We start from the raw sequence: 25655 nt of genomic DNA, 5'->3' as shown, positions 1-25655 counted from the left end.
CGACTTCCCGGGCGAGCGCGCACCATGGCCGCGCCCGCGCCGCTGCGGGACTGCCAGGTACGCAGGGCAGGATCCCCGAGGCCCACCCTGCGGGCGCCCATTAAGAGAAACCAGGGCCGACCCGGGACTTCCCACGAAGCCTTGACCCGGGCGCCGGGTGGGCATTAGTGAAGACCCCCTCCGGGACCTGCCAGGGCAGGGAGCCTGGCCCATTCTGCAGACGAGGAAGGTGGCGTTCAGAGGGAGCGGGGGCGCAATCCCTAACTCGAGAGGCGGCCCGCGTGCTGGCAGGGAGTACAGGACATTTCCCTGCCCAGAGGGGTCGCTCGTCTGCGCGTCCCTGGCAGGACACCGAGGGTGGCAGTTACACTGAACAGTTCTGACCATCTCGACGTTTCCAGTGACAGACCTGAAGGTCGGAATAGTCGGATACAGTGGAGAGATGAGAGGAACTGTCACTTGCTGGCCAGGTGGGGAGCCCCCACCCCGGCTGTGCACTCTGGCGCCAGCCCTCTGTTCTGCCCTGCAGACCTGCCCTCCGCCTGCGCAGGGAAGTAAGGGAGTGTCTGCTCCCCGGGACCTTCACAGCCACCCCGTGCATCCCGCAGGCCCTTCACTGAGGGGCCAGCCAAGGGTCCGAGGGAGGACCCTGCCGGAGTCACATAGCTCTTTGGAGGCCGCTGGGATCTGCCTGGGACTCCATCTGCCCCATACCTGCAGGCTGTAGGCATCAGAGATCTCCCGTGCTTGGGGGTCGGGTCGGTGTGTGTGTTAACGTTTGCAGGGCTGTGTGGAATAAGGCCCTGATGTTCCCTCTTGCCCTGTGCAGGCGTGGAAAGATGCTGGTCTCCCGCTCTCAACCCCAAGCAATGAGGCCTGCAGGCTGTTTGATGCCACCCTGACCCAGGTAATGCCCTCCGAGGGAAGCAGCCCCTTCTGTAAAGGTCCATGGTGAGGGTTCTGAAATTGGTGACTGCTTTTAATTATTTTAATTAATTTTTCATTGTTAAATGTTGGGGCCTCACAGCTACAGTCATTCATGCTGCGACGTGAGCGGCGCTCCCCCCCGGGCAGGGATGCTCTGTACACCTGCCTGACTGCTTGCTCCCCTGCCCTCCAGGTAAAGCTGGGGCACGAGGGCCGAGCAGGCCCGGGAAGCACGCTTTCAGAGCGTCGCACCTTTATCAGCGCTCCCAATTTTATAAACAATGAGCCCTCGACTCTCCTGCGCAGTCTCCTGGGAAACGGGGAGAGCAAGGCTTCGTGGTGACCCAGGCGTTCTTCATAATAAATACTTTGAAGCGCCGGGCACAGGACCAGTGGCTCAGGCGGCACAAAGCCCACAGCTTGGGAAGTGGTGGTTGCTTTGTACATTGCAGGGTGACTTTAGCAATGGACTGCCATGGGATCTGTGCACTGCTCTGTACCCCAGGACGCGGTGGAAACTTTTCTGCCCGGCCCAGCACGGCTGAGAGGTCCCCCTAGTGGCCGGAGGACAGCAGCACACTCCTTGTTGGGGATGGTCTGTGGAGGCGCTGAGCCTTGCACAGTGGGCCACACACCGCAGGGTAGGGTATGGTCTACTGAGTGTTTGATGTGCGGCTTCTTAGGGCATGGGACCCTGTCCTGGGCTACTCTGTGAACCTACTGCCCTCACCTGTGAATGTCCCAAGACCTTCGACTGTCTTACCGGTCATTTCTAACACTGATGAAGGAGCCTGTCGTTTTAGAACTGGGAGGGTCTCAGAGGTCAAGTCTAACTTTGTGTGGCAGGTGGGGAAACTGAGGCCCAGAGAGCTGACTCATGCACTGAGCTAGGAAGGAGCAGGATGGAAGACTAGAACCCATCTTTATCAAGAACAGTGAGCTAGCTGCCTACCAACTCCATCTATACAGCATGAGGAAGCTTCTAGGAACATAAGGGCCATGCAAGACTGGTGAATTATAATTAGCCCGCTGAGGACCTCCTCTGTGTGCATTTGAGCTCTGTTTGTACCCTTCCCACACCTTTGGCCACTGCGGAACCTGGATCTGTCACTCAGCACACCCCTCCACCCGGGGCCTGCCCCTGCCCTGCCTCTCTGTCCCCTGTACGGTGTCTCTGTGCCAGCCTGTGCTAGGGCCTGGGTACTCTGCGTCCCTGGGTCTTGTGAAAATACACGTGCCAGTTCTGTGTCGGTGTTGGCTGGCAGGGCACATTCTAAAATCTGAGGCCTTACTGTGGTTTTAGGATTTTTAAAAATGGACATTTTTGTTGTTAATCCTCACCGAAGGATATTTTTTCCACTGAGTTTTAGAGAGAGGGGGAGGGAGGGATGAAGGAGGAGAGGGAGAGAAACATCAGTGTGAGAGAGACACATCAATTGGTGTCCTTGAGCAGGAATCGAACTCAAGACCCTTCAGTGTTTGGGCAGATGCTCTAACCACTGAGAAACACCAGCCAAGGCTGGTTTTAAGGTTTTTAAGAAATGGGCATTAAAAAAAAAGAAGAAGAACTAGAAACAAATGCAGGAAATTGTGAAATTGGTGATGAGATGAGTTTCAAGGTAAAGTGTTCATCTTTCAGCTTCCACGTCCCCGCCTGACTTTCCATAATGAGCGTTTGTTCCGGTTCTTAAAAGGAGCGAGGCAGAGAAGGTTCCTGCTGCGGTGCCCCATTCAGGGCCCCTCGTGCTGACACTGCAGGCAGGGCACCGTCAGGCAGAACCTTCTTTGAGGCGGTTTTTTTTTTAGCAAACGCGGGATCACCACTCCTAGGAAATGTGCCGAGTTCCGTGTATTCATTCTCTTCATCTGAGATCAACCCAGTTACGGTGTTTAGTCCAGAAACGACCTCATGTTCTAGAAGGGAAAGAACGAGAACGTTTTAGACACGTGCCTTTATTGACACGGGTGCGGGGCTCCTGGCGACAGCTTGGTCTGACCTTCTGTATTTCAGTATGTGAAATGGACCAACGACAAGACTCTGGGTGGCATCGAGGGCTGCCTGTCAAAGCTGAAGGCGGCAGATCCGACCTTCGGTGAGTGGTGCTCCCTGGGCGGCGGACCGCTGCGTCATGGGTGGCGGCGGGCCCTTGTGTGGGGTGACGAGGGGCACTCCAGCCCGTGTTATGTGTGGGGCAGCAGCGGCTCCTGTAGAGAGCCCGGGTCCTGGCGAGGGCATCCTTCACAAGTTTTTCCTAATTGGATGTCAGTTCTGCAAAGAAGACCCTGATCCCACTTCTCAGATGAGAACAATGAGGTCTGGAGAAAGAGAGGTACCCAAAGCCACCCAGCTGACGGTTGGGGAGCTGGACTTGCCCCTGGAACATAAGAGTGGCTCCGGCAGCCTTCGGGGCATGAGGGCGGCACCCCGAGTGGGTGAGCTGGCCCAGCACAGGGCCTGGCATTACAGGCAAGCCGTGGGCACAGCAGGCATGGAGAGAACCCCAAGAAAGAGGCCCCAGTGTGGGGCGAGGTGCCGGGCCTGGGAGAAGAGCGAGGACGCCCCTGCCCTCTTCCCTGTGGCCAGTCCCGCTGAGGGCATGGGGCACAGATCGGCGGGAAAAGGAAGCTGACCCCAGCCTGTGGGAGAAGCAAGGAGCCAGGGGTGGGTTCAGGCTCTCTGAGCAGACCTGGGCCCCAATCGGAACCAGTAGCCACATAGGGGGTCCCCACACTGTGGTTGGGTCCCGGGTCCCGGGCTGAGTTCTAGACGCCAGTGGACACCCTGCCTCTATCAAGGCGGGGCCTGGGAGCCTAGGTAGGACCTGGGGGCCTGCACTCCGGCCGGGAAGGCTGTCGCAAAGGCCACAAGGCACCACCACCCCCAAACTCTCATGCATGAGAGTGGCCAAGACAGGGTCACGGCTTCTGTGCCCTGGGACCAGCCCCTGGACAGCATCTACCGAGCGTCCCCTGGAGGCGAGGGGCAGGTGGTCGTGACAAATTAGCTGATGAGGGCACCGGTTCTGCAGTGATTAGCTGCCCCAGATGGTGGCACTCACCAGGATGCCCTCGCTGAGGAGGTGCCAGGTGCCTTCGGGTCACCACACCTCCGTGGTGCGGCGAGGGCCCAGGCTGAGTTCTGCACTTGGGTGGGGGCACAGCGCACAGCCTCCCGCCGCCCGCTTGCCCCTCCTGGGCCATGGAGGTGGGGTTCCCTGACCCCAGCTGACGCCCAGCCTTCCTCCAGCGATGGGCCACGCCATCTCCAACGGCCTCGTGCTCATTGGCACTGGGAGCTCTGTGAGGCTGGACAAGGAGCTGGACCTGGCCGTGCGGAACATGGTGGAGATGTCCCAAGGCCAGCCACTGACGCAGCGGGAGCGGCTCCACGTGTCCGCGGTGGAGGCCTTCGCCAAGGGGTGAGCGTCCCTGGGCCGGGGCGGGGCTCCGGGGCCGGGCTGGGCCACGACAGGCTGCCGGCGCCGTGGGAAGGGGCCCTTGGGGTGGCTGTCCCCGGCCTCCGAGCCCATCTGGCTGAAAACGACACCCCATCTGCTGCCTTGTCCTCAAATGACTGCTACATGAGGGAGTCGCTGGCGCGGGCTCTCAGCACGGCATTCAAAGCAACGTACTTTGTTCCATTCAACACGTCAGTTATTGTTTTCTTACAAAAATAATAGGACCACGTCACAGAAATTAATAGAAGATAGAAGAGAAAACCCTCACTTTTCTGCCCCTTGTCCTAACACAGCCTTTCCGATCGTCCTGGCCTCTGCTGTCCCCCCGCTGTCCCTGTGTGTGGGCACCCTGGGGCTGGAGCTGCAGCCCAGATGGCCGGTGTCTGCCCAGGCCGGGAGATGCCCGCAGAGCGAGCTGGCCCCAGCTGGCTGTCGAGGGTCCTGCCCAGCCTTCCTGTGGGTCGGGGCTGGTATCAGGGCAGGGCCGGGGTGTCACCTCGAGATCTCCTGCAGCTGGTTCGTGGTCTGCGCTGGAATTGTTTTCGACAGCTGGTGAAACCAGCTGTTTTTTGGTTTGTTTGAATTCCAGAGTAAAATTTCCCACTGGCTTATCAAGTTTATGAGCCACCACCTGATGTAAAACACGTTGATAGATGTACAGTTAAGTCCTCACTTAAGTGTTGGTGATACGTTCCACGACTTTCAGCAAAATAACACATCACGAGACCAATTTTACCACCAGCTTCTTGATGTAAACAAGAGTTAAGTTCCAACGGCATCTCATCAACGTTAAAAAAAAAAAAGGATATTGAACAGAACGATGTCATTTGAAGACCTGCTGTGTGTGTGTGTGTGTGTGTGTGTAAATTAAACCAGTCAGGGCGGACTGTGACGCGGGCAGGGAACAATGTCTGTGTGCGAATGTGTGTTCAGTGTTGCTGAAAGGCCTCTCTTGGCTTCCAGAAACTTTCCCAAAGCCTGTGAACTATGGGAACAGATTCTCCGGGACCACCCGACGGACATGCTGGCCCTGAAGTTTTCCCACGACGCCTACTTCTACCTGGGCTACCAGGAGCAGATGCGAGATTCTGTGGCTCGAGTTTACCCCTTCTGGACCCCTGACATCCCCCTTAGCAGGTACGTGTCAGCTGGAAAGCACGCCGTGTCCACTGCTTGGTCTCTCTGCCCGGAAACCGTTGCTCCTGGTGCTCCCGACGTGGCTGCAGCCGCTCTCGCCTGGTTCTTGAGCGAGAAAAGCCCTGGTTTCCTTCACTCAAGCATGTCGCCATCCCGGGAACGAGGTCACACACTGGGTGCCAGTCAGCACAGGGTGGTTTCCTTTGTTATTGTTAATCCTCACCCGAGGACATTTTTCCATGGACTTGCAGATAGAGTAGGAGGGAGGGAGGGAGGGAGAGAAAGAAACCTCGATGTGAGAGAGACACATCGATCGGTTGCCTCCCATGCGACTCGACCAGAGCTGGATGGCGAACCCACAGCCCTTGAGTCTGAGGTCCGACGCTCTAACCGCTGAGCCACACCGGCTGGTTTTTGCTGCAGGAACAGACATACGTAGACCTGATGCTCCGAGGCTTATCACAGCAGAGGTTGGTTGCTCATAGATACCACGTGCCCAGCACAGCACGGCGGAGGCTCTGTGCCTCTGCCGTTGTCCCCTCCACGATCCTGGCTGGTGCAGCAACTGCTCTGTGGACACACCGGTCGCTAAGAGGGAAAAGGGAGCTCTCCTGAGGGGTTCACAGTGGTACTGAAGCGCTCAGAGTGAAAGGGATGCCCTGTCACTCCCAGGTCATTGGCCCGAGCTGGCCACCCACCTGCAGGGGCCAGGAAGGGCAGCTCCACTGTGTGTGTGGAGGAGAGGGGCCTGGAGATCCATGAACGGCCCCAGGGGACCACCGCACAGGCTCACCTCCATGGCGTCTTAAGCGTAGGGTTTTGTGACGGTCAGATGAATAGATGGAAGAGCTGTGTACGTGAGGGTTCTCCAGAGAAACAGAACCAATGCGTGTGTGCGTCTCCATTTACGTTGTTCACATATACAGGTAAATATTAACATCTAGGTCTATATATGTATAGAGAGATTTATTTTAAGCAGTTGGCTCAGGCTATCGTGGGGACTGGCCAAGTCCAAAATCCACAGGACAGGCACAGTCTGGAAAGTCAGGTAGCGTTTCTATGGCACAGTCTCTGCAGACAGAATCCCTTCCTCTGGAAGGTCAGTCTTTCCGTCTTTTCTCTTAAGCCTTCATTGACTGGAGAGTAACCTGCTGTACTCAAAATCCACCAATTTAGATGTTAATCACGCCGACAGACTGCCTCCCCGGCAGCATTGAGCTGTGGTACCAAGGAGACGCTCCGATGAAGCGTCACAGGAGCCGAGCAGTAGGTGTAGACCCGAAACATTCGATACGTGTTGAAAAGCTGGCGGCGAAACGGCCCCAGTGAGGACTCACTAAGTGGTGGAAAGCAAAGTCGGGAAGCCAGACTCTGGAACGTTGCTTCTGTGAGTGATAAAAGCTGGATTGATCTCTGTTCATGCTGAACAAGATACCACCGGAGTCTCAGACAGAAACTCCGTTCTCCATGTTGCTTTCACGTAAGTGGTTCTCAGCCTTCGCGATGCCGCGACCCTTCCATCCAGTTCCTCATGTTGTGGCGACCCCCAACCCTAACATTATTTTCGTTGCTACTTCGGAACTGTAATTTTGCTACTGTTATGTCTTAGGCAACCCCTGTGAAAGGGTCGTTCGACCCCCATGGCTGAGAACCGCTGAGTCCCACAAAAGCACAGGGGAGAACACCTGGGCTGCTCAGGCGCCGGTGGTCACGGACCAGGAGGAAAGTTTGCGTTTAGTCAGCGACCTGTCGTCAAGGCCATTCTTGGCTGGGCCTGGGCTGAGACTGAGTTGGGTCAGACAAGCCCCAGCCTCCAGGAGCTGGGCTCCCGGAAGAGGCAGGGCACAGTGCTGCTGAGCAGAGACGCCCTTGGCAGCCCACGGTCCCCGCGGCTCCCGGGGAGGTGTCCCTGGGCTGTGCCCGTTGGTGGGATAACCAAGCAGACAGGAGGGAAAAGTCCCTTGCCAGCCCCTGTGGCGACGTCGCCGTCTTAGGAGGTGGGGTGTGAATTGCAGAGGGTGTGCCGTGGAGACAGGGTTTGGGTTTGGGAACACAGTGCTTGGTGCGGTGCTGGTGCGGGGCCAGCCCCTGGCTGGCGTGTGTATCTGTCTCCTGGCGCCACCATGAAACGCGCCACGGGCTGGTTGGCTTAAAACAACAGGAACTTTCTCTCTTGGTTCTGGATGCCAGAAGTCTGAAGTCAAGGTGTCGGGGGGACCGCGCTCTTCCGAGGGCTCTGACGGAGGGTCCTCCCTGCCCCTCCCAGCTGGGCCATGGTGTCCTCAGCTCCCGGCTGCATCCTCCAGCCTCTGTCCGTTGTCTGCGTCTCTGCGTCAAACCCTCTCCTTTCTCTTATGACAAGGACGCCAGCCATTGGATTAGGGCCCACCCTACTCTAGTATGACCTATCTTAACTCAGTTAATCTGCAGACACCCTGATTCCAGATTAGCACCTGTGTTCCCACGTGCCGTCTGGGGGCCACCTTCGGCCCACCCAGGTCGTGTCGAGGGCTGAACGGACCCGGATCACTTTTTAAAAAGATTTCTGTTTGGTCTTTAGCTACGTGAAAGGCATCTATTCTTTTGGACTGATGGAAACCAACTTCTACGATCAAGCGGAGAAGCTCGCCAAAGAGGTGGGTGGGCCCTTCCCGAGGTGCAGGTGCAGGGCTGGCGGCAGGGGGCGCAGGGACCCAAGACCACCGCTCGGGGGCGACCCCGGCCGTTCCTCGCTCCGGGCGCTTTTCCTTAGAGGTTCGGAGCGGAAGGGCTCACGGAGACAGTGGCTGTCCTGTCCCCTGCACGTCCCATGTCCTCAGTGCCATGCCGCGCAGGTGACCTCCACGCGAGGAGGCGAACAACGCCCCGGGAGGTCCCAGTCCCCTCTCCCACTCTGGTTGCCGGCAGGGTGGCCCTGGGCAGAGCCCACGGAGCAGCGGCTGGACCAGAACTTGCAGGTGGGAGCGTGTGTGAATGGTGGTCTCCCACCTCGAGCCTCATGTTTCTGTGTCACTAGAGTCACCGGGCTTCAGGGAGCTGAGCCATGATCACAAACAGGCTGCTGCTGGTGGGGAGGTGCAGGGGTGCAGGGGTGGGGTCCTGCGGTCCGCCGCCCCTCAGAGGACGAGCAGCATGGCTTTGTGAGCCCTTCCCGCGGGCCCACACCCTCTCTCCGTGCCCCCGAGGTGGGCTGGCTGGTACCAAGGAGCATGGGAGACGCCCCTCACGTGCCCGGCCTGGGGCGAAGCAGTAGCTGGGCAGTCAGGCCCAAGGCACGAGGTGTCCTCTGTGGCCAGCCGGCCACCACAGTGTCTCCAGCTCTCAGAGTCCCTCTCCTCTGGCTCCTCTCCTTCCAGGAGCTGCACTGAGGCCCAGGGATGGGCCGGCACTCGGGGCTCCTGTGCCTGGCCTAGGGCTGGCTTTTCACACGCACCCTCTAGTCGCTCATCCCTCTGCTGCAGGGCGGTAATCTCCTCGTCCCAGACCAGGGGACACGGCCCAGAGCAGCCAAGGCTAGAGCCTTCCCAAGGCCGCACAGCTCAGAGAAGGCAGACCAGTGTTCACCCAGCCCACCTGACCCAGCCCACCTGACTCAGAACACCTGACCAGCCCACCTGACTCAGAACACCTGACCCAGCCCACCTGACTCAGACCACCGGGTCTGACCATCTGACCAGACCACCTGACCCAGACTGCCTGACCAGAACACCTGACCCAGACCACCTGACCAGAACACCTGACCCAGACTGCCTGACCAGAACACCTGACCCAGACTGCCTGACCAGACCGCCTACCCAGACCATCTGACCAGACCACTTGACCAAACCACCTGAATCAGACCCGGCTTCCCAGCACCCCAGCCAAGGCTCTCCCCAGAGTTGGCCCCCAGCAGTGCTCCTGGAGACAGCAGCATGCTTCTGGGGTTCATGTGCCCATGGGGTCTTTGAAGACTGCTCTGGTTACAGAAGTGGAGCCCAGACCTGAGTGCCGTGTGATGGATTCTGTGCTTTCGCCCTGAGTCAGGGCTCGGGGGGACCTGGGCCTCACGGTCTGGGGGTTCGGCTGCAGGAAGGTCCCCTGGAGACCATGGCAGTTGGGCCTCCCTGTTGCGTGGCGTCCATATGAGCACCGGAGGGCTGGCAGGACGGTCTGAGAAGCCAGAGGGTGGCCAGAGGTGCAGGGAGTGGTGGGATGGGCTGCCCCTCTCTTCCCTTCACACCCCCTTTTCCTGCTGTACCCCTCCTGCGGGCGCCCACACTCTGCCCCCAACACCAGCACACACAGCCGGTTCTGGGCAAGGCCAGGCTGCACCAGGCTGCGCTGAAGTCTGGAGGCGCCTCAGTGCGGAGGTGACGGGGCCAGGTGTCTGCAAGCCAAGCCCGTGGGGGAAGAGCGAAGGGTGGCTGGCAGGGAGCCACGGCGGAGGGCGGAGGGCGGAGGGCGGAGGGCGGAGGGCGGAGGGCGGAGGGCGGAGGGCGGAGGGCGGAGGGCGGAGGGCGGAGGGCGGAGGGCGGGGCAGGCCCTGGGAGCAAAGGCTGGGAGGCAGGCAGGGCCAGCTCTGCCCCAGGACCTTGGGACTTTGTCCCAGGAGACCTTGTGGAGTGGGTGGGGCCTTAAGCTCACCAGGGGGTTGAGAGCTGCTACCAGAATCTGTTCTGTGTGAGAGCAGCATGCTCACTGGCCCCTTCATGGGGCCCGGGCACCCCAGCCTGCTCAGCCGTGCCCCTGCAGTCTCCCAAAGTGTCCTGCTGCCATCAACCCTCAGACGTGCTCTTTCTTAGTGTCCCCACATGGACGGGGCAGGGCACAGGCAGGCAGGGCACAGGGCTTGCTGGGCACGGCCTGTCAGCATCGGTCAGCAGCAGGTGCCGGCCAGGGGCGGAGTGCCAGGCCTGTCCCACTCTGCCTCTGTGAAAGGCCTGGGGTGAGGCGGCGAGGCTGGGGAGACCTGGCGGGGGCGCCTGGGCTAGTGTGGCTTGTCCACGGGACCACTGAGATTTCAGCTTCCTGCTCACATCTGCGCTCAGTCGGCGCCCAGTCACCATGAGAAAAAGAGCGATGCCTCCACGTGGTTCGAATCGTAACCTCGTGTCCTGCCTGCCTTGGGGGCCACTGTCAGGCTCACCGGTCACGTGAGCAGCTATTGGCATTACTGGCAATGACATCAGAACAGCCCAGAAAGTGACATGTGTGGTCATCGCCTGTGTGTGGGTGGGAGGGGCGGCCGAGAGCCTCTGGGGCACCTGGCAGTCCGCACAGCGTTGGCACCTAGGGTCCCAGGGGCGAAACGGCCCACAGAGGCTGGTTGGCACGTTGCGGGTGACACAGCTGTGCCCAGGAGGCGTGGACCAGGGGACAGCCCTGGCTTTGGGAAGACCCAGCTGTGCAGTCCTGGGAAAGTCCCGCAGTCCTGTCTGTGACATGGGCAGATGCCCACTTTGGCGGCATCCTGCAGGTGGTCAACGGGGCTGGGCTTCAGGACCATTATTGTTTAGCCGCCGAGCCCAGGCCCCATGCTTGCCCTGCCCGAGGCCCGGCCGTCCAGTTCAGGCCCTTGGCACGTACCTGGGAGACGCCTGGCCGCCTGCAGTCTGACTAACCCACACTGTGGGGCTTCCCCGCCCCTCCCCCACCAGGCTCTGTCTGTGAACCCGGCGGACGCGTGGTCGGTGCACACCATCGCCCACGTTCACGAGATGAAGGCGGAGATCAAGGATGGGTTAGACTTCATGCGGCGCTCCGAAACCCACTGGAAGGTACGGGTCGCCTGCCTGGGAGGTTCCGTCTGTCCCCTCCGGGTGTTGTGGACGAGGCCACAGGTGCAGCTTTGTTGTGGGGTGCTCGTGTTTTGGGAGACGTTTCCGTCAAGCCACAGTGTCCCCTGGGGGTCACATGCCCCCCAACACCTGCCAGTGTTCTGCAGGTGATTCTAGAATTGGTCCTGGCTTGAGGCATTTGGTGTGAAAGGAGGGGACAGGAAAGTCCCCAGGAAATAAGAGCCTGGCTCTGGTGAGAGCCGGGAGGGCCACGAGCCACCCTTGTGGCGCCACCAGCCAGTGGGCTCAGCATGGAAGCCAGGAGCGGGCTCAGGGAGCGCTGGGTGCGGCGGGGCCCACGGGGTGAGGCGAGGGGCGCGTCTGCGGGGCTGCTGTCGGGGACGGAGGCTCTTGTGGGGCAGGGCGCTGGGGCCTCACTGCTCCCGCTCCGTGCGGCCCCCGCGGTGGTGGCCCTCCCTCCTCTGTGCACCGGTTGTCCCTGGGCTTGTGTCCGGCACACAGCCTGGCCACCTGTCCAGGTGTGGTCTGCGGCCCCGCCCTTCTCTTTGCCATCTGGGTTTCCCAGGGCACCGCCGGCCAGGACAGCGAATCTGCCAGGGCCGGACCAGGCGGCAGGTGCTCGGTGACTGAGCAGACCACAGAGAGACCAAGAAGCAGGTGCCGTCTCCTGGGTCCCAGCAGCTCCCGGGGGGCCCAGGACGTGCAGTGAGAAGCACAGGCGGCCCCTGACGTGCAATGACTAGACGTAGGATCTTTGACTGTGATGGGAGCGAGATGCGCTGCTGGAGCTCAGGAGGCATTCGGCACTTGGTTGTAGGACAGGCTCCGTGAGGGGACAGTGGACCGTGGCCAAGGTGAGCGGGCACGCCGAAGGTGCGCTGCGCTGACCCCGAGCCTGCAGCTGAGGTGCGCTGAGCACGTGCGTGTTGGGCCGAGTGTTTTCAGCCGATGACGGTCTATCGGGACGTCACCTGTCCTCAGGCAATGAGTGTCGGTAACTCCCAGGAAGCAGGCTCTGTCTTCTCTGGCAGTGGTGTCGGGACAGGTGGGAGACGGAGAGAACTGTGGCCCCAGGCGGCGCACACTCAGGTCTTCCTAAGGGTCCTCAAGCCTGGGGATGGGAGAGCCTTGGGGGCCTGGGGGGCCCTGCCTTGGGCTCCCCAAGCAGACACAGCTTGTCCTGAGCAGCGTGTGCGCCCCCGTCACCGAGGCCAGGGGCTTGTCCTGACAGCGTCGATGGGAAGGCCTGGCCAGGGCCTTCCAGCTCATGCCGTTCCCATCCCTCCCCTAGACCCTGATTTTACTGGGTGTCGGAGGCCTGACTCTGTCCTGGGCAAGAACACGACCTCTGAGCCTCATGTCCTCATCTGCACACCTGCTGTTGTGACAACTCTGAAACCCATGGCCCCGAACAACTTCCTTTGGTGTTGGTTCCAAACAGGCAAAATGAGGCGGCCCAGGCTGGCTGGGATCATCTCCCAGCGGGCTCTCGTCACCTGATGTCTGACCCCTGCCATGTCTCCTGGCAGCCTCTGGCCTGGCAGGACAGCTCTGGAGTGGACAGTGCAGCCTGGGACTCCTGTCCTCCTCCTCCAGTCACTGCCCCAGGCTGAGCCCTGCCCTGGCGTCCCCACTGAAAATCCAGCCCAGACTTCTCTGTCCTCAAAAGGCCTGGTCAAGCGGAGTGAGCATCTTCCCAGCAGCGTGTGGACCACACCATGCCAGGGGCACTTTGGGGGAGACTGGGACCCAGAGGAGGCATCCAACCCAGCTGGGCTTCAGGGGGAAGTGGTCAGGGAGGGCTTCCTGGAGAAGGCAGCCTTTGAGCTGAGTAATGAAGGATGTGTAGGAGTTTGCCAGGTGAAGGATGGGGAGATGGGTGGTATCCCAGCCAAGGACCAGCTCGAGCGGACACCAGCCTACGGTGGCCAGTGAGGGAGAGGGGAGCCGGCAGTTTGGCGTCCTCCAACACAGGTGCAAAGTGGCCGTGGGCCTGGAGGAGGCGCTGTCAGCTCCTTTCCAGGAGCCGGAGGTGGTGTCCGGGCGGAGGAGGGGCATCTGCCCCTTGTAGGAGGAAGGGCAGGCGTTCGCGGTGGGGCCTCAGCAAGCCAGCAGTAACTGTCCAGGGGCCCACCTGCTCCCCTTATTTTTATTTTTTTTTTTTTTATCCTCACCCGAGGACATTTTTCCATTTTTTGTTCAGATAGAGCGGGAGGGAGAGAGAGGAAGAGTGAGAGAGAGAAACATCGACGTGAAGGGACACATCGAGTGGCTGCCACCCGCACGACCAACCAGGGCCGGGGACAAACTGCAACCGAGGTACGTGCCCTTAGCGGGAACCGAACCCGGGTCTCTCCGGACCGCAGGCCGATGCTCTAACCGCTGAGCCAAACCAGCCAGGGCGACCTGCTCCCCTTATTCTGTGGGCTTTGCCAGTACCCGTGGGAGTTCAGCCTTGGGCTCCCTGGTTCTGAGGGCTTTATCGGGGTGCCCTGCACTGACTGGATACACAGTGGGCCTCCGCAGCTGCAGGGTGGATGTCTCCTCATTTTCTCCACTGCGCACAAGGAAGACGAGGCTGAGGTGCTGAGGGGGTGACTCTGTCTGGCCTGGTTCTCCTGCTCTCTCGCTCTGGGGCTGACAAGTCCCGGCCTCCCCCAGCCTCAGTTTCCCCAGCCAGTTCAGGCCTATACGCGCCGACCCTCCGCGCGGAAGGACATGCCGCGGAAACGCCCCCGCAGTGGGAGCCCGGGAAGTGTTTCCCACACACTCGGAGGCGTGGACTCTGCAAAACACACACCGTTCCTTTCCCCAGAGACCGTCCCTGTTCCCTGATTCTCGCCTTCTTTCCCCAGGGCTCCGACATGCTGGCTTGTCATAATTATTGGCACTGGGCGTTGTATCTGATTGAAAAGGTACGCGGCGGGCTCGTCCTGTGAACACGTGCAGGGGAAGAGCTGTTTCCTGCCCCTCGCTGTCCTCCATGTCCCGGGAGGACTACTTCGCGTTTGCTCCTTTAAGTGGTGTCCTGACAGCATTCATGTTTTCAGACACTTTTCTGGCTCCAACCACTCCGGGCCCTTGTCACTGCCTGGATTTGGAAATCACGGGGGTTGCACACGGTCTGTGGGGACATTTCAGGCCGGGTGTCTGCTGCTGGGGTGAACCGCTGAGCCCCAGCCAGGACTGTACCTGCGGCGGCCACCAGACCCTCCGAGTGCTTTGTCACGGGGGAGCCGGGGTGGGGAACACCCTGGTCCCGAGGGGTTCTGCCCCTGGGTCCCACTCTAAGGGTGCTTTGCAGTGCTGTTTATCATAGAGAAACTCTAGAAGCCCCCCAAGTGTGCAAGGAGAAATGTCTGGAAGATGGGGGGGACCTTGCGTTGACCCAGAGAAGTGCAGGAGGGAGGGGCTGCAGGAAAAAGGAGGCCTTGGCAAGCTGCGCCCTCCCGGCCTCTGTGTCCTGTGGCCCAGGGCAGCCCAGAGCGGGTTGCAGGCTCCCATCCCCAGATCCGCACTGGGGTGCCCATCCCCCTTAAGGGCGGGGCACTGGCCCACCGGTTCTCAGTTAAGGTCTCAGTATCACATCTCACCGCCTCCAGATACTAACTTTGGGAACTTCTTCCAGGGCGACTACGAGGCCGCACTGACCATTTACGATGACCACGTAAGTCCACCTTGGCACGCGATGTGGTTTATTGCAGCAACTTGGCTTTGAGTCTCCAGACCTTTGAGCTCATTGCTGTTGTCTGGGCGGGAACAGCAGCTGGAGCCGGACTCACGTCTGGTGTGAGACTCGCCGGAGTGGGATGAGGACGGCCGCTGGCTCCGCCCCCTGGCGGGCAGTGGTGGAATTACACATCTCCGTGGGTGGTCTCTGAAATCGCCCTCTCTGGTCGTTTTCTGGACGCCGGTGATCTGCCATGGAAATGTTTTCTTGTGGGGAAATGTACAGAACACAACACGTGCCATTTTAGCCATCTTTAGGTGTCCAGTTCTGGGACATTGAGTCCATTCGCTTTGGCTTGCCTCTGACCCCAACGTCGTCTCTGGAATTTTCTCATCTTCCCAACTAAGCTCTGTGCCCACTAAACATTAACTCCCCTCCCCCTCCCCTGACCTTTTTTAAGAGAAAATAAAGCCCACCTCACAGCTCCCCGGTACCGAGCACAGGGTTAATGATAGGCGCCTGGGGTCAGAAAGGTGCTTGTGATTGGGGGTCTGAACCTGAGGAAAACACTCAGCGGCATGGTCCTGAAGTCAGCCTTTGGAGTGGTCAGGGTTTCGTGGTAAGAACTGAACGGCGACGAGAGCCACTTGCCACGAGGTAGAGCACAGCCTTGTGGAACTGTGGATGGGGAGACCCGGGGACGGGGAGACACGTGTCCTGTGAGCACGGTCCAAGGCCAGGGTGGGAGGTGACCGATGCCAGGGCCCCGCACACGCTCCCCCGCACACACTCTTTCTTCAGGTCTGCACCTGGGGTGGGCTGAGCCGTGGCCAGGGCACGGTCCCAACCACTGAGGTGGCGAGTGGTGCTTGCTGAGGCCCCGCCCACCCTTGTCTTTCAGATCTTCCCCAGCCTGCAGGCCAGTGGTGCCATGCTGGACGTGGTGGACAGCTGCTCCATGCTGTACCGGCTGCAGATGGAAGGTGGCCAGATCTCCGCTCTCCGCGTGGGCTCCTGTCCCCTCCCTCCCACAGACTGCGGGACAGGGCTCTGGCCTGGGCCTGGGGCACACGGGGGCTCCTGAGCGAGGCCTCCGGTCTCCTGCAGGACTTGGGATGCATACCTAGCTACAGCCACTGGCACCAGGGCTGTGGCTGCCTCCCAGCCGCCTGAGCTCGTAGGACCAGGTCACCGCTGTCCTATTTCCAATGTCCCCCCTCTCCCCCCAGTGTGCAGGCCTCAGGCTCCATGCCCAGGGTGGCACCTGCCATTCCTACAGCCTGCCCATCAGGCCTGCAGGGCACAGGTGGCACCTGGCCGCCAGTCTCTGGGTGCTGCCGCCCTTCCTAGAACAAGGGAAATGAGAGTTTCTCGGCTCCCCGGGATTTCAGAGTGGTTTCTCAGCATGGTCACCCCATGTGCTGCAAGTAGGCTGGACAAGGTTGGCCGCGGCTCTGGGGTGGTGGAGGGTTCTGGCCATCTGCTGGGGTGCCGACGGCTCTCCTACTCCCCGGGCCCAGCAGAGCCAAACCTGGACGCTCTAGACCCTGGCTCAGCAGGGCATTGCGGGGGTGAGACGGGGCAGGGCAGGCCGTTCCGGAGGGTCCCTGGGAGGCTTCCCAGGAGAAGCAGAATGTGAACCGCGGAGGGTGCGTGGGGTTTTCCCAGGCAGAGGTGGGAAAGGATGTTACAGGAGCCTGCAGCCCGTGGGGGGACGGTGGCGGGAGGGTGGGGGCGGTGGAGTCAGATGGAGCAGAGGAGGCGGGGACGGGCAGGAGCTGGCAGCCCTGGGAAGGGCAGGGTGAGGAGGTTGACTTTTCTCCGGGCCTTAGGGGAGCCTACGAGAGCAGGGAGGGACAGGCTCGGGTCTGCCTCTGAGCAGTGGGGGCCGAGCAGGGGAAACTGAGGCCAGAGGCTGGGGACGGTGAGGAGGCCAAGGGAACAGCAGGGAAGTCGGGACATCCCCCAGGAGCCCGAGGCTCAGCGGCAGGAGGCGCTGCACTTCCTCCACCGGCTCTGGGGTGTCGGGGCAAGACTGGGCCTGACACCCGGTCTGAGGGAGGCCTGTGTCCCGGGTCCGGCCGACACGTCCAGCCTGTCGGGCCGGCGGAGGGAAGACAAGGCCACTTGTCCCCTCGTGGTCGAGTGGGGACTCAAGGGCCGTGTCGTGTGCACCGGCTGAGAGGTGGGGGTCAAGGCGGGATCCCTCATTGTGGAGGTGCCCGGGTAGAAGCAGGGGAGCCCGGAGGACGGCGGGGGAGGTGGCGAGCGGATCAGGAGTAGGGACAGTCTAGAACTGCAAAGTGTGGACACCAAGGGGGACGGAGACTGTTTATTCCGCGGATTTTTGTTGAGCACCTGTTATGTCTCGGGGGCCAGACTGGCAGTAACAAGGGAAGAATGTCGTTGTTAATCCTCACCCCAGGACATTTCTCCCATTGACTGTTTTTTTCAAGAGAGAGTGGAAGGGAGGGGGCAGGAGAGAGAGACACTGATGTGGGGCTGGGGGTCAAACCTGCAGGCCCTCGACCAGGAATCGAACCCGTGACCCTTCAGTGTGCAGGACGACGCCTGCCCAGGCGGCGCGGGAAGAATTTAAAAAGTGGTTTGGGGATTCGTTAAAGGGGCCGGAGACTACTTAAAACACTCCAATAGCTTTTTAAATTAGTTCTCTGCTTGTGCATTCATCGCTTGTATAACTGGACGAAGGTAACGTGAACTGGGCCAAGGCCTCAGCGCGAGGCCCGACGCTGCTGCCTTGCTCCCCTGCACCCCCCTCGCCTGCACAGGACCAGGGGCCTCCTTGGGGGGCGGGCGCAGAGGCCCAGTGCAGGAGCCTGCCACCATGCGGTGCGTTTCCTCCCCATGTCCTCAGGGGTGTCTGTGGGCGAGCGGTGGCAGGATGTCCTGCCGGTGACCCGGAAGCACAGCTGTGACCACGTCCTGCTGTTCAACGATGCTCACTTTCTGATGGCATCCCTGGGCGCTCGGGACACCCGGACCACGCAGGAGCTGCTGACCACCCTGCAGGATGTCAGCGAGTATGCCGAGGGGCCAGGGTTCCGGAAGCCTCTGCTGCCAGGGAGGCCGGGAACGGGGCCCACGGGTGGGCACAGCCTTGGAGATGCCCGTGGAGGTGTGCACACTCCACCCTCCAGATAGGCACCCCTGGTGGGTGTACCCTGCAAGGTGCCGTGGTTCCTCCCAGGACAGAGTTGCCTCTCCATCCCCAGGGTGGATGTGAGAGCCTCCATGTCCCAGGGGCAGCCTCCCCCAGGGGACATGGTGGGTCCCAGAACCAGAGACCCGCTGCTGACAAGGTCTCGGATCCCAGACAAACACTCTCGCTCTGAGCCGGTTCCCTCACGTGCAAGCCAAGGGCAGTGCCTGCTGAGGCCGCAGGGCAGCGAGCCGGCTGGTAGGCAGGGTCCTGGCACTGGTGGGGGCTCTTCCCATCACAGGGGAGGCAGAGGACTCTGGGCGGCAGGTCCCCCACAGCGGCCCAGAGATGCCGCCCCACTGGTCTCCTCCCTGGAGGCTCCAGCCTCTGGGGGCGTGACCCCTGTGGTTTACCCTGAGGCCTGGTGGAAGGTGACCGATGTCACCGCTCAAGCTGGCTACCAGCATGCCGCGTGCCCTGCCCCTGGTGCCCGCGGGGTGTTCAGTGCCAGGGGACTGTCACTTTACCACAGGGGAGGCCGAGCATCAGACTCCTGCTGTTTGGTTGCTGTTAATCCTCACTCAAGGATATTTCTTCCTTGATTTTTAGAGAGAGAGGTAGGGAGGGAGAGAGAGAGAAACATCGATGTGAGAGAGACACATTGATCAGTTGCCTCCTGCACGACCCCGACCAGGGTCTGGTATTGAACCTGCAACCCAGGTACGTGCCCTTCACCGGGAATCGAACCTGTGACCCTTTGGTCTGCAGGCCGACGCTCTAACTGCTGAGACACGCTGGCCAGGGCTGATTCTTGCTTCTGAGGTGGGCCTGGAGCAGGCAGGCGCAGGCCAGTGGGGACACGGTGGCCACAGCTGCCCACGCCTGGTGTCGGCGTGTGTCCGAGCCTGGCCTTCCTTTGTGGGCACTGCACGCAGTCCTGACAGCCTGGGAGCTCAGGACGGCTCCTCCCACTTCACAGATGGGCAAACTGAGGCCAGAGACGAGGTACCAGCCCAGTCAGGTCTCTAGGAGGCTGAAGTTCAACCCTGTAGAACTGAGTTTAGAGCCCTGTCTCCCCCTCCCGGCTGCTTCTCTGTCAGCTCATCTGATCAAAGCTCCTACTGTGTGTCAGGCATGGGCCAGGACACCGGCTGAGCAGGTGGGGAAACAGCCGGGCAGTGATGGGCAGGCCACTGAGGGCACCTTCTCGGGCTGGTAGGTCCCCCGGGGAGAACTGCCAGCACCTCCTGGCCCGCGACGTGGGGCTGCCCCTGTGCCAGGCCCTGGTGGAGGCCGAGAACGGGAACGCCGACCGCGTGGTGGAACTCCTCCTGCCCATCCGCTACCGGGTCACCCAGATCGGGGGCAGCAATGCCCAGGTGAGCCTCGAGCCGCCAGCTGCTGGGGCACCAGGGCCCCGTCCAGGAGCCCCTATGCCTGCAGCCCCTTCTCCGGGTACTGTGCCCACGGTGTGGGGTGTCCTCAGCGTCCCAGCCCCAGGCGTTTGTCCCTGAGAACAGGGGTGGGGGTGGTCCCATCCCTCCTCCCACATCCCGGGGTCACCTGCCCACTCCCCCCTTCAGAGAGACGTCTTCAACCAGCTGCTGATTCACGCGGCCCTGAAGTGCACCTCTGGTGCCCACAAGCACGTGGCCCGGTGAGTTCCCGCTCACACCCCCACGCCGGGCTTGGGCAGGGCTCTCGGGTCATCGCTCTCACACGAGGGTCTCCCCATGGCTCGCTGGGTCTGAGGTGGTTCCCACCTTTGAGGTTATGAAGACGCAGGGCTATGGGGGTGCTTGGTTCTCCCTTGTTGCCATGCTCAACTTGACCAGAGAGGACCAGCCCCCTCCTCGTCCTAGCCATGCTGAGCCCGTCACCCAGACAAGTCCTGCTTTTCCAGGCCCCTGGGCCTTTGCACGTGCTGTGCCCGCCGAGGCCTTGGACACCCGTTCTCCTTTGCCACCTGGCTGCCCTCTGCCAATCCTCCAGGCCTCTGTTCACATTCTCCTGCCTGACTGTGCTGGGTGCCAGGAGGCGTGGTGGGCAGGCAGGGAGTCAGCGCGGGAGGGTGCCCCATGGAAGTGATAGCGGAGGGAGGCCTGAACCAAGGGGACTCAACCAGACCAGGGTGATCTGGTTGGGACAGGGCTGGAGGGCTGAGGGGCATGGCCGGAGACCTGGGTCGGTGCTGTCACACCCCAGCTCAGCCTCATGTGGCTGCTGAGCTCTTTGCTGCCTCCTGCACCAGCCCCTGTTCCTGGCCGAGGTGAGCCCCCTCCTTGCCCGGAACACCAAGGGCAAGAGGAAAGGAAGGAGTGGAAGGGTGCCCAGTGGGCAGAAGGGCTGCAGCGAAGCCGCCAGGACGGCCCCCTGGGGCCTGGGAGGCCCTTGGCTGGGTCTGGCGCAGTGGACGGGACCCAGCTGCAGGCAGCGGTTGCCCGCTGAGCAGCGCAGGCCAAGCAGGTGTGGGCTCGCTGGCGGGCAGAGGCTGCAGTGCCCGCACGCCCGTGCTCCTGCTCCGGGGCCACAGGCAAAACCACGTGTTTCTTTAGCAGCTCCAGGTGCCTCCGGTGGTCGCTGGGCGGGAGGGTGGGCCATCAGGGCAGAGCAGGGGCTGAAGGCTGAGGGCTGCCGCAGGGGAGCTGGGGCGGGGCAATTGGGCCATGCTGTGGAGTATGCTGCACAGCGGGGCATCTGCCCCTGGGGCTGCTGGGGGCAAACAAGCCAGGGTGGCAAGTGCACCCCCTCCAAGGACACCCACCTGTGTGGCCATCAGCTCAGTTCCCTGGGTGAGAAACGCTCAGCCCCCTGCTCTGGGGTCCCCACGCTGAGTGCCAGGCCCAGCCCCCATGCCCCTCGACCCCACCCTCACCCCACAGAAGCAGTGGTGAGTTGTTTGGGGTCTCCGCCCTGAATGGTACCAGTGCTTGCTTTCTTTAAATTCCGTTTGCTACGAATTAATGTTTTAAAATTTATCTTAGAGAGGGAAAGAGAGAGACCAACATCTATGTGAGGGAGAAACGCTGATTGGCTGCCTCCTGCACGTGCCCTGACTGGGGACCAAACCTGGAACCTGGGCATGTATCCTGACTGGGACTCGAACCTGCCACCTTTTGGGGTACAGCAGGGATGGGGAACGTCCAGTCTGAGGGCCACCTGAGGCCCAAGAAATCAGAACAGCTGACATCACACCGCTCACCAAATAGGCCTGACCAGATAGAGCAGGCTATTTTTTAGTTTTTTATCCTCACCCGAGGACATTTTTCCATTTTTGTTCAGATAGAGTGGGAGGGAGAGGAAGAGAGAGAGAGAAACATCGACGTGAAAGGGACACATCGAGTAGCTGCCTCCTGCACTACCCGACCAGGGCCAGGGATGAATCGCAACCGAGGTACGTGCCCTTGACCGGAATTGAACTCGTGACTCATTGGTCTTCGGGCAAACACTCTAACTGCTGAGCCAAACTGGCCAGGGCAAGCAGGCTGATTTTTAAATTGATACTTTTGTATGGCCTGCAAATGATGCTATAAATATCCACCATCTCCCCTGGCCAGTGTCGCTGGTGGTTGAGTGAAGTCCCATGGACTGAGAGGTCCCAGTTCAATTCCCGGTCAGGACACATGCCTGGGTTGTGGGCTCGTCCCCAGTAGGGGGCGCGCAAGAGGCAGCCAATCAGTGTTTCTCACATCGATGTTTCTGTATCTCTCTCCATTCCTCTTTCTCTAAAAAATCAATAAAAACATATTTTTTAAATGTTTTTTAAATCCACCTTCTCTTCTGCCACTCACTTTTCCCAGAACAGTCTCAAGCATGGCTCCCCCACCCAACACCCTCTCATCCCCAGTCCCTACGTTCCTGAGCAGCCAGGGCCAGTGTGCGTTCACCCTGAAATTCACGTCCCTGGAGGCGTCATGGGGACAGTGTGAGAATGCTCTCCAAACACCAATGCCCCATGACACTCCTGCACCTGCTCAAGGACACTGGCTCTGCCGTTCCCCCTTCCTCATCTCCCACCTCCCACCTTCTCCATGGTCCCCTGCCAAGGCCTTGTCCAGCCTGCTGTCCCCTCCCCAGCAACCTGTCTGACCACCTCAGCCGCAGCCCCAGCTGCCTGTGCCCTGCCTCAGGGCTGACTGAGCGCTGGGCCCCGGGCTCGGAGGTTCGGCCACAGACCCTGTCTCTGTTTCCACAGAAGCCTGCTGATGGAGCGAGACGCCCTGAAGCCCCACTCGCCCCTGACGGAGCGGCTCCTCCGCAAGGCGGCCACTGTCCACCTCCTGCAGTGAGCTGTGCCTGCCGCCCTCGTGCCAGGGCAGCTGCCCAGGCTTCCCGGGCTTAGGAGACACCGGCTAAGGGGCGTCTGCAGCGGTGAACAGGAAGCCTGTGACCAGCAGCGTTATGGGAGGGGATGCACATCTGTGTAAACATGGTTCAGAATCTTCTTATTCTGGTCAAGGGTCAGCGTGGGTGCTGCTGTGACCACTGGCCGTGCAAATTGTATTTTCCCAGGGGAGCCTGCGCCTCCTGGTTGTTCAAGGGTCGGAAACGGGGGTGAGGTGGGGCGGCTCAGCTGGGGAGGAGTCTGCACAGCTCCTGGGGCACCCCCACCCCAGGCTGCCCTTGGGATAAACCCTCGTCTTCACATCCTCTTCCACGCAGGTTCTGTTGTCCATCTGGGGGTGAGGAACCAGAGGGGGGCAGTGACTTGCCTAGGCTGCAGCTAGTGGAGGCCCTGCTGAGGCACCTCAGGCCCCTGTCCTGGCTGAGGGGACATCTCAGCTGCTGCACCCATGCCTGCCCTCCTCACGAAAGCACGCGCCCATGGGTGCCCTCTGCCGCCTCTGCCAGCTTCCCGGGGGGTTTGCTGACACTGGTTTGGGTCTGTTTTCTCTTTATTCTAAACTGCACGTCGGGCCCTGGCCGGTTTGGCTCAGCGGTTAGAGCGTCAGCCTGTGGTCCAGAGAGACCCAGGTTCGGTTCCCGCTAAGGGCACGTACTTCGGTTGCAGTTTGTCCCCAGCCCTGGTTGGTCGTGCGGTGGCAGCCACTCGATGTGTCCCTTCACGTCGATGTTTCTCTCTCTCTCTCCCTTCCTCTCTCTCCCTCCCACTCTATCTGTACAAAAAATAGAAAAATATCCTCGGGTGAGGATAAAAAAATAAAAAATAAACTGCATGTTGGGAAGGGGCCTCAGTACATGGTGTCCGCTGTCAGCTGTGACTTCGGTCAGACAAATGCAGCGCATTGAGCTGGCTTGCTTTCTGGGGCGTGAGGTTGAGCTCGGGTGGCCCTGTTGTGGTTAAAACCAAAGCATGGTGACATGTGGCTCCAACAGGACCTGAACCAGTTTATCAGCACTGTCTGGGCCCCAGGCCCCTCCTGAGCAGGACACAGGTGTCTGTGCCCACTCAGCTGTGCTGTGTGAGGGGGATCCCACCCCAGGAATGTTTCTCAAGTTGCTGGGCTGTGTCCTGGGGAAACAGGCTTCTCCTTGAACTTGGGGGATTGGGGGTGGGGCGTGGGGCATGGAGTCAAGAAAATGGTTAACTTAGGATTTTGAAAGAGGTGCAGTCTCTACCCAGGAGATAGGGACTCACCCTTAGAAGGAGCCTGCCCTCCATCCTGAGCTGTCCCCTTCTGCCAGTTCCCCTGACAGCCTGCTCACACCATCTCCCCTCCCCTCTCCTGGCTCCAAGCAAGACACAACTTGGCCAGGGAAGCAGGAACCCTGGTCCCTCCTCTGGGAAGCCCTCCAGTCGCCCACTGCAGGCTGGTAAGAGTGCCTCCTCAGCCCTGGGCACCTGCCTGGTTACTGCACCTTTCTCCCCGGCTGTGACCTCCTCAGGTGTGTGGCAGCATCTGTCAAGTCTCAGTGTCACCAGCACATGGCCTGTGCCGAGTGTCTGCCAGTGTATGTCGATCAGACTCACAAATGCACGCATAAATGCATGAAGCAGCCCTGGCCGGTTTGCTCAGCTGTTAGAGCGTCGGCCCGCGGTCCAGAGAGACCCGGGTTCGGTTCCCACTAAAGGCGCGTACCTCGGTTGCAGTTTGTCCCCGGCCCTCGTTGGTCATGTGGGTGGCAGCCACTCGATGTGTCCCTTTCACGTCAATATTTCTCTCCCTCCCACACTATCTGAACAAAAAAATGGAAAAATGTCCTCAGGTGAGGATAAAAAAAAAAAAAAATGCATGAAGCAGAACCCTACCGGGGAAGGAAGAATCGATGATAGGCCAATGGTAAAAGAGAGGAGGCGGCCAAGCACTGGATGGAGTGAAGATAATGTTTAGAGTTTGCAGCAAGTTATTAACAACTGGTGCTGTTTGCTGAGCACCTACTACGTGCTGACACGACACAGGAAGAGAAGCGTCGGGAATGGGTGTTGGGGACCCTTGCCCCCAGCAGCGCTGAGGGAATCTGACACTGAGGCCAAGAGTCCGAGTCTGGGACCTACTGGACTGCTGCCAGTTGTCCCATGGTCACCAGTCAGGCAAGCCTGGTTCTTGGGACCGTAGATTAAATAGCAGCACCAAACAGGAGGCCCTGGCAGGCAGAGCGAAGCCTGGAGCTCCCGGCTGGTGGGCCTGACAAAGCGGCCTGCCTAAGGGTGAGCAGGACCCCAGAGCGGCCGGAGATGGCCCAACCCACTCCTGGGCTTCCCTGTTCCTTGGGCCAATAGATTCCCTTTCTAAAGCCAGTGTGAAGCTGCTTTTCTGTTTCTTACACCCAAAGGCACGACCCGGCGTGTCTGGTCACCGAGCACCACCTGTGCGCTCCTCGGGACAGGGACCGGGCCTCTTACTGCTTCACGAAGCAGGTAGACGCACCTATCTCGTCTGGTCTTCATAACCCCCCCACCCCCAACCATAGGAATTAATGTTCACTCTTTGCAGATAAGAGCGGGGATCAGAACCGCGTCCCTGGCCACAGGCAGAGACCCCGCTGCTAAGGCTGCAGGTACACACAGAGGGGAATCTAAGGAACCCCGCCCTGGCCCGCACAGACCTCGCGCCTGCGCAGCCCATCCGCGCGGGGAGGCAGTGCGCACGCGCGCCAGCCACGCGTCCAGGCGCGCGGACTACATCCCCCAGGATGCACCGGGCACGGCGACCTTGCAGAGCCCTTTTCAAACTGGCCAATCGCAACCCTTGCCGCTTCCGCCGCGCTGTGTTTAAATCCGGGCGGAGGTGTGTCGGCCGGGGCGTCGCAGCCGGTAGGGGTGAGGGCTCTGGGTGGGCTTGGGCTGGGGGCGGTGGGGTCCCCGCGCATGCTCCGTGGGGACTTCGGCAAACCAAAGCCCCCAGCAGCCCCGCCCGAGAGCTGGGAATTCCGTTGCCGCCGTCCGGGGCGTCCAGGCCCGGAGGAGCGCGGCCCCGGGGGTGCGTCGCGGGGGGTCTCAGCTGCACCCCAGGGGCCTCCGGCTGCAGGCGCCAGCTCGCTGTCCGTCGGGCCGCGGCAGAGGAACCGGGCCCGGCTCTGCTCCCTGCTCACCTCTGCCCCCTCCCCGCAGTGAGCCCCGGACA

At 60.7% G+C, this 25655-nt stretch overlaps 1 protein-coding gene across 1 annotated transcript; it reads left to right on the top strand.

The window, feature by feature from the left end:
- Positions 1–23035, top strand: TTC38 (tetratricopeptide repeat domain 38). Its single transcript, XM_036278216.1, has 14 exons — positions 1–57; positions 830–907; positions 2939–3020; positions 4175–4346; positions 5349–5522; positions 8083–8158; positions 11159–11278; positions 14155–14214; positions 14928–14966; positions 15871–15952; positions 17845–18010; positions 19349–19508; positions 19713–19786; positions 22325–23035. The coding sequence occupies exons 1-14, from the start codon at positions 25–27 to the stop codon at positions 22416–22418; spliced, it is 1410 nt and encodes a 469-aa protein (XP_036134109.1). The 5' UTR covers positions 1–24; the 3' UTR covers positions 22419–23035.
- The last annotated feature ends 2620 nt before the right edge of the window (positions 23036–25655 follow it).

The sequence above is a fragment of the Molossus molossus genome, unplaced genomic scaffold, assembly GCF_014108415.1.
Source record: "Molossus molossus isolate mMolMol1 unplaced genomic scaffold, mMolMol1.p scaffold_m16_p_26, whole genome shotgun sequence".
NCBI classification, from domain to species: Eukaryota; Metazoa; Chordata; class Mammalia; order Chiroptera; family Molossidae; genus Molossus; species Molossus molossus.
Note: the sequence above shows the minus strand (reverse complement) of the source record. Positions and strands in the feature narration are given on the sequence as shown.